This window comes from Parasteatoda tepidariorum, chromosome 2 (assembly GCF_043381705.1).
Source record: "Parasteatoda tepidariorum isolate YZ-2023 chromosome 2, CAS_Ptep_4.0, whole genome shotgun sequence".
In the NCBI taxonomy this organism is placed as follows: Eukaryota; Metazoa; Arthropoda; class Arachnida; order Araneae; family Theridiidae; genus Parasteatoda; species Parasteatoda tepidariorum.
Window position 1 is genome coordinate 29,227,602 of NC_092205.1, and position 8,786 is coordinate 29,236,387.

At 26.7% G+C, this 8,786-nt stretch overlaps 1 protein-coding gene across 1 annotated transcript; it reads right to left on the reverse strand.

The window, feature by feature from the left end:
* Positions 1–212: 212 nt before the first annotated feature.
* Positions 213–8,757, reverse strand: LOC107449620 (uncharacterized). The gene is made up of 3 exons (XM_016065203.3): positions 8,189–8,757; positions 4,562–4,711; positions 213–612 (listed from the first exon to the last, which is right to left on the reverse strand). Exons 1-3 carry the CDS (start codon positions 8,469–8,471, stop codon positions 380–382), a joined length of 666 nt encoding a protein of 221 aa, XP_015920689.1. The 5' UTR covers positions 8,472–8,757; the 3' UTR covers positions 213–379.
* Positions 8,758–8,786: the final 29 nt, after the last annotated feature.

An 8,786-nucleotide genomic window follows, 5' to 3' on the forward strand; every position in this document is an offset into this window, starting at 1 on the left:
AATGATTTTTGAAACATGCAACTATATTTATGTCCAGTCATTATTTAATGATCAGGTTATTTTTATGAAATTATTCAAACAAAATATCAGTGAATAAACTCGTATTATTTAAAATAAAAATAGTAAGCACTATTTTAAACATAACAATTTAAAACATTATAAACAAAAATAATAACACCAAGAGAGTGCAGTTTCCAAATGAAATCTAGTAATAACACGACATAAAATTTTATTATTAAAAATATACATAGAGATTTAAAGATAAAAATGATACACAACCTAGATCTTTACATATTAAAAATATACATACAGATTCAAAGATCATAGAGATTTGAAGATCAAAAAATGAAAACAACATATACAATGATGACACATATAATTATGCTTTTGATACTTGATTGAGTGAAAACACTTGTTGATTTCTGTCTTTCACTCTACGCTGAGCAAGTCGAGATTCAATATAAAAGAGTACCCCAGATATCAGTTCAAAGAAGCCACCTATGACACCCAAAGCAAATGACCAAGAGAGTGAATTATGATCTGGATCAGGCATCCAATTCCTTTCATCCCCATAAGCCCCAAATACAATTACTGAAATCACACTGAACACGCCTAGAAAAAAAATAGAAAAAATTAGAAGCATGCAAACTACATAGACTTGCCATTGTTCCAAACTAGCTATCTGTAATCAGGAATAAAGTAACACATATATAACGTTAACAAATTTCTAATTAACACAATTTTAAGGTACCTAATTCCATATAGGTATATACAGTATACCTAATATTAACATTATGCCTGAATTTAGTATTAAATAAAAAAAAGTAAGACTTAAGTGTTCTTTTCTTTCTCTCTCTCTTTTTTTTTTAAATATTAACTACAAACAGCGAAATTTCATAAGCCTTGGAAGTTAAGGAGAAAAAAAAACTTATTTCGTACATATAATTACAAAAATCCTCAAAAATTGTATTTTTATTACTCTACTGTAAGACAAAAATCTCGACTACGAAAACTTAATAATTGCACACAAATTATAGTAGTTGGCATTTTTTACCACATATATAAACATTTAATTAAATATAATCTAAGGATTACACTTAAAATATGTTAACTAAAATAGCATAATAAATCATTCTTATATTTTGTAGCAAACATTTTATTTTCATTAAAAAAGATATTACCTCTCTCCAAAAATATATGTATACAGCAGGGTTGGCATTTAAACCACTTGATTTAAAAAAAATTGATCAAATCAAAATATTTTTTATTTAGGATAATTTACTAATATATTTAAGTATTTTAATTTTTTTTAAAAAGTCTGATTTCATCAATAATGAAGGTTTTCAGCAGAGAAATAATGATAGAGGGTAATAAATGCAAATTGTTTAGAATAAAAAAAAAAGACTAAATGTGGATTAAAGTGATGTAAAAAACTATAACTTTCCATTATCTCTAAGCAAAATAATTTGCCATTTAACATATTAAAATGGTACTAATTAAGTTTTATGCTTATTTAGATACAAATACTTATAACAAAATACTTAAAAATAAACAGACATTTTTTACTACTGTGTATTATTTTAATACTCAATTTAAAATTATTTATAAAAATTAAAAACAACAACCATTAGGTTTAAAATGTAAAGGTTAGTGTTTTTTCTCAGCAAAAACTTTTGAAAACGTTATGCGAGCCATGCTAGATTAGGTCCAAATAAAAATTAGGAATTCTCAATCACAACGTTCAAATACACCATCAGGGGAGAAGGCCGGTTCCATGTCTTGACCCTCCCTCCTCTTTTCAGTTGTATAGGAATGTACTATGATATTTTCTACTTTCTTAATATTTTTTGTATTTAACTGTCAAAATTTTTATTTTTAAATTTCCACAATACTTTCTTTTAGAACTATGTTCAACATAGTTTTCAGTTCCATATAGTTTCCAAACATAAAAGTTTTTTTATCTATTTGAAAATCAAGACAGAAATTAACGTACTTCCTTCTTGTCTCCACGCGTTAATGGAGAAAGCCTATGAAGTGTTGCCATAGGTAGAGAGTTCTGCTCTACGCCACCTATAGCCCATTGTGATTGCCAATAAGGAATTACATTAATATTTATTTAAAGAAATCATAATTTACAATAAAATTCAAAGATAACTATAAAAAAAAATTTAAAAAAAATGATATATTGTATTACTTTCAATCTAAATTTGCTTTCAGCAAATGAGTAAATGCAATAATATGTTTTTATTATTTGGCCGACAAAACAAATATTTTTAACAAGTGACACATTAATTACTCTAATGTTATTTCTAATTCAAATATTATTGAAGATTTGTCTCTTAGTTAATAAATGCACATTAAAATTGCAACAATTGTTTTAACAAAAATTGATAATGGCATTTTTCTTAGTTAATTTCTATTTTTAAAGAATAAAACCTTTTTAGTTTGCTTCGTTTTTTTTCCATTGTGTTATACAACTACACATCAGCTTCACAGAACATCAAAAAAGTTATATAAATCTTCAGCTCTGGTTAGAAATTAAAATTTTTCACTGAGTCAGGAAAAATTCAAGAGATTGTATTAAGGTAGATCTGATTACATATAAATTTCCTTTATAGTAATCAGATGATCAAAAATGATATCCTGAAAGTTAAAATATACTTAAAATATTTACTTTTAACAAAAGCTACATTAAAAAAGACCATTGAAAGTTTATGTAAAACAAATGAAAAATTAATACAAAAATCCACCATTAGCAAATTTCTTCACTTTCTAACAAAATTATACGTTAATCCATCTATATTAGGATGATCACTTGAAATTTCATTGAGAAACTTTTTTTAAAAATTTAGTTTAAAAAAACTCTAAAAATAAAAGTTCATATTTCTAATTAAAAATAGAGTGTAATGAATTTCCAAAGAACTACATTGTATAAAATATTTGTGCAGTAGAAAATCATATGATTTATTTATTGTTTTAAATAAATGTTAAAATATCTGGTTGAGTAATGAATTAAAATTTTATCGGGTATCTTGAACCAGCCTGGTAGCAAATAAAATTTTTACCAGGTGCCCAGGACCAGCCTGGAAAGTGATATTTTTACAGGGTACCAGGTAAGTTTTTAATTTACACTAAAATTCAAATACACGAGTTTTGTTTTGATTAAACTTGTGCCTATTTTCTGTAACAATTTGGCACACAATACTCTTGGAATAAAATTCATAATCAATGACTAACACATTTTGAATCCAGAACAACTTAACTCAATGATGTAGGACAGTTTTTCCCAAAGTGTGGCATGCATACCCCCAGGGGTACGGGAACAGTTTAGCGGGAGTACGCGTTCTTATGCAAAATATCTTGCAACTAACGAAAATTTCAAAAGCTTTTATTTAAAAACAAAGCTAGCCATGAAAATTTACAATTATGTATTTTTCTATTGGCTATTTTTTGCAGAGTTAAAAGTTAATAATTAGTGGTGCTGACAGCTAGTTGTGATTTTAAACTTTTGTGCAATTTTTTTTACAGTAAAAAATACATTCATTTTTTTTATATTTGTGGTACTAAATTTTTCATACACAGCGTTACAAAAATTTAGAAAGGGTACACAAAAGTCATAAGTTTGGGAAACACTGTTGTAGGGTATAGACAGGCAAATAAGCAGCAAAACATAGACCTTTTCAATGGTTTGCATAGCAACATCTTTTATTTAGTAATTGCAATCACTACCAACAAATTCTTCTCACTTGTAGAATTAGTCATGTGAATTCATGACAAGGAAGGTGAGGACATCCTTTGTTGCTTATCTACATAAGACATTTTTAAACTATATGAAGATTAACATATAGATAGATGTTCTTTATTCTGAGAGTTGGAAATAATAATCATGACATATTCAAACATTAAGAGAAATTTATAGCTAAAACTCCAAGTTATATTCATGACAGAGTTTTATTTATCATTGAGTTATTAAAAAAAATCTTGTTAAATTAGGGCTGATCAAGATATGAGTTTAACTGTATAACTTTACACTGATTACATTAAAATAATATTTTCAACATAGCCATAATCATGAAATAAAGTGATTTATGTACATAGGTATAGAGCATATATGTATATATATATAGAGCGGCTTTAATTAGTATGGTAATAAGTTAATATCTTTTATGTCACCCCTTTAAAAGGTGCCATTTTCGCGGAATAAAATTAATATATGGAAAGCTTTAACTGGACAAAATATTTGGATCCTTCTCCGTATCATCAGAGCTTAAAAAAAGGAAATTTTTCTAAAAAAGTTTCACATTTTCACTATTAAACCAGAATGGGTAGTCGTATAAGATTCATTTAATAGATAATGTTTTCAACTTCATCTTTTATAATTGAAACTTGTTTTGAAAATAAAGACTAAATGTTTCTGTTTGATAATATTCCCAATAAAATCAATTTCTTTTAAGAGAGTGATGAAAAATGTATTCCCTGTAAGGTGTTAAAGTATATTACACTAATTAACTGATGAGGCCACTCCTTAACTAATTTATAAGAAAGAAATAGAAATACTTACCAGCTGTAAGAACAAGAGCTGTCAATAATTTGAGAACAAATACATCTTTGTCAGAAACAAGGCACAAAGTGAACACCATAAGCACTAGACATGCCAGAAGCATGCACACCAATCCTAGAGTGAAGAGGACTTGAACTGCAATGAAGAATGCTACAGGGAAAATACAAAAAAATATATGTTAGTCACATAAATGTGTATTTACTACCTTTGCCCTTAGTAAATGCAGTTTAACTTCAATCTATTGTTCCTACATTTTCTGTTTTCCTGGATATATTGTATAACAGTTCCATCACAAATGCTATTCTTATAATATTATTACTAGTTTAGTTTCTAAACTCAAATATTTCCGCATCTTTCATTCAAAATTTTTACTCAGAATTGAATAAAGAGGGAATTTATTTATTTATTTTTTTGGAGAAAAAATAGTCACTCCTGATTGCATTTGACGAAGAAAAATAGGATTTGTAACAGCTAAGGTAAAATATACCAAACATTACCTACATTTGATGTTTATGCTTCAGTTAATAAAAATGGTGACTTTCGTAAAGTGCTCAGTCACATTTTTCAAAAAAAAAAAAAAAAAAAAAAACACAACTTAAGCACCTTAAAAAATATTTTAAGCACTTTAAAAAAGATAATTAGGATATGTACATCAATAAAATTTTTATCTCCTTATTGCCGAAAGTTTTAGATTATTAACAAAATGCAAAATAGTTTCATAAGACTTGACATGTTTATGATAGAATAACTAGTTTCACAGAAAGAACTTGTTTCTTAACTATATTAACCACCATAAAAACAATTTATACACAATTTTAAATATATTCAATATTGAGTAATTCCATTTTTTTAGTCAATATTTACTTTAATTACATTAAAAAAAATTTGATTCAAAATTATAATTTAAATATTATTAAAAAAAAGTTTTCCAGGAATTTTTAGATTTAAACAAAAGTAATTTACAAAAGCATATTCAACAAACATTAACAAGATTAATATTTTTGATCATACCGAATTAAGAAAAACGTGCAAAGAATTAAGCAAACTAAGAAAACTTTAATAAATTTATATAACAATTGTAAATTATTGAATGGTCTCTAATAAAATACTATAATTTTGTTTTGGTCAGTTTTTAACTAAATGATTAGAGTTTTGCTTAAAATATTTTTGAAACATCAATACAATGAGTAGTTAAATTAAATATTTTGCCAGAAATAAATTATATGATTTTTACATTCATAATATTTAAGAAATCTTAGATAATTAAATTTTTATTTCAATTATTTTTTAATCAAAACATTAAGAGATAAATTAAAGTTTTTTGGAATGGCAAATCTAAATAACTGAAGATTTTTTGCTGCATTTAAAACAGTAAAAGACCCTCACTTTATACTTTTTAAAATTTTGCCTCTAAATATTATTGAGTTTTTTCATAGCACTGAAAATTGTAAAACTAATATATTATAATATTATAAGTAAGAAAAAAGTAATTAAGTAAAATAAAAGTCTAAAATTTTTGTGTGCAAGTAGTGGAAGGTCTCTCAGGTAAAAATCTCAATTGTTATCTTTATTTAACTAGATGAATAAAAGGGAGACAGAAATTTTGAGTGGATGGAGCTTTGTGACTCTTAACGATCTAGGGACCCACATGAAAGTATGTTATCAGTGAAAGATACCCAAGTTAAGTTCAAAGATAATGGCACTATTCCATAAATAGCACAGGAAAAGAAGGCCATTAGCTTGCCAGTGATGAAGATAATGGTGCTTCACCAAATTAAATTAACAGGAGAAATAAATAAAAAAAATTTTTTTTTTGCTAAATTTTAATTTGAGAAAAAAATTTGTCAATCTCTAGTTGGTCCCCGTGAACAGCAAAAATTCAAGAAATTTTTGCCAGGAAAACCAATGGATTGAGGTTCTACTGTACCAAAAATCAGGTCATAGTTTTAGGTAATTTTTATAGCATGTAACCATAAAAAAATTAAAGGTTTAGATCTAAACATAAATAAGATGTTGCCAATTGGTGTATAATTTTCTTCATGTTTCGAAAATTTTTGTTTTCTATAATTTAAGAAATTTTAGAAATGTACATATTAATATAAGGATAAACATGTTAAGAATTTACAAATAGCTTAATATCATTTTTTTTTTTTTTCATTTTAAAGAATTCTATTTCCCCTTCCTTTCTCTGTTTTGCTTCAATTTCAGAAGCATTATTTGAAGTGCAAATTTATTATAATAACATAAAATTCCACAACTTTTGGAGATTTAGAACATTTGGATATTTTTTTTACAATTAAGTAACATACATAAATTATTCTGTTTTAGTAATACTTGTTTTATCCAGCCTTTAACAAAATGTTATTCTAAATGGTCTAATCAGCATAATGAATTTATACACAAAAAGATTAAAGAGTGTCTTATTCACATATGAAAAAATCACCAGATTTTCATCTTTTAAGGATAATTGATAAAGAAGTTTTGGTTTTAATACTTTTTTTTAATTATAAATGGATCAATTACTAATCACATTTTTTTCTTAATCATAAGATATTCATATTATATGTACCATATCTTTATTGGGAGATTTGTACTATTTTAAATAAAAACTTGCTTTTAGTAAAAAAAGAAAACAGTAATCCTAGGTCATAAATCAAGAGTTGTAGTTTCTGAAGTCTAGTGGTATCATGGCACATCATTGCTGATTTTCAGAAACGATGCAATATTAACTGTTGATCAGCAATAATGAAAAGTAATTTATAATTTATTAACCATACATAACCACCAAAAAGAAAATTTTTATAAATTGTTAGTATACTTAATCCATTTTAAAGAATTAAATAGAATCTTACAAATCAGATACCTAATTGATTGAGATAATAGGTCTTGTGTTGTTTAAATAGAAATAGGTACCTAAGGTATATCTTATATGGTCCTTCCCAAGGAATAAGCACCAGATTATGCAATATTGGTATCAATTCATAGAAAAAACTAAATAATTTACAATCATGTATGGTATGATAAAAAAGTAAGTATAAATAGTATATCAGAAACTCAACTTTTACTATCATTAACCGATTTAATCTATCAGTGGAAGTAATGGTGACCGGTGAAAACACTTGTGGCGTAGCAAGCTTTATTTGCTTATATTGGTTTTTATAATGGAAGAATATATACACAAATTTTGCAACTACAATTAAGAAGCTTTTGCTATGATGTACTCAACATTGTGATTTCACCATTTTGTCTGTCAGGGATAAACAGCACGAAATTAAGTGCATCTTGTATAGCAAGATCTTAATAATACAAACATACGAAACGACCAAATGGAAGAATTATAAGGAAAAAATTTTGTAACAGTATCTACACCAAAATAATTGCGAAGTTTAAGCAAATTTCGGCAAATACTCTATGAGAAACAAAAATATAACATCACAGAAATGGACCACTCAAATGGTACACAAAACACAACATATTTTTAAAAAAAATTTATGCTAGTTTAAAAAAGAAAAATCCTGTGGCACCTTGACAGAATTAGTGGATGCGAATCGATACCGATAAGGCAACGTTTTCTTTTAACTATAGATGAGCTTTTTTTTAAGAGTTAGAAACAAATAGGATACTTACGTGGTGAGAGAAAATGCTGGATAAAATTGTAGTCTTCATCGAAAATCCACTTACAGCCATGGAATTCACGATCATAACGATAGTAGATGTCCACAAAACGCTTAAAACAAGCTTCCCATAAACCTAATTTTTGGAATTTTTCCACAGGTGCTCTCCCATCTGAAACTAACCAATATGGGGTTGTGAAGGCTATAATGATGAATATCGCACTCACACCAAGGAAAGCAGATGCTGTAAGCATCACAGGAGGAAATTTGCCACTACCCATTCCTGATTTAACCATTTTAAGGGACTAAACAAACCTTTAATATCAAGGTATAAGGTAACTCATTTTTAAAACTGGGTTATAATTTATAATTGGGGACAATGAAAACAACAAATAAAACAAAATGAATAAATTAAAAACAATAATTACAAGTAAAAAATTAAGCTTTTGCTTTCGTCAAAATGGAATTTGTGAAAATCTAAACTAAAATAACTCTACCACACCCAATAATCAAAACAACTCTTCGTTCAACCGAAACACAGTATAACAACGAACATCCACAGGTAAAAACAAAAAACGAAAGGAACTAATCGTACAGGTGTGTTGTCGTAA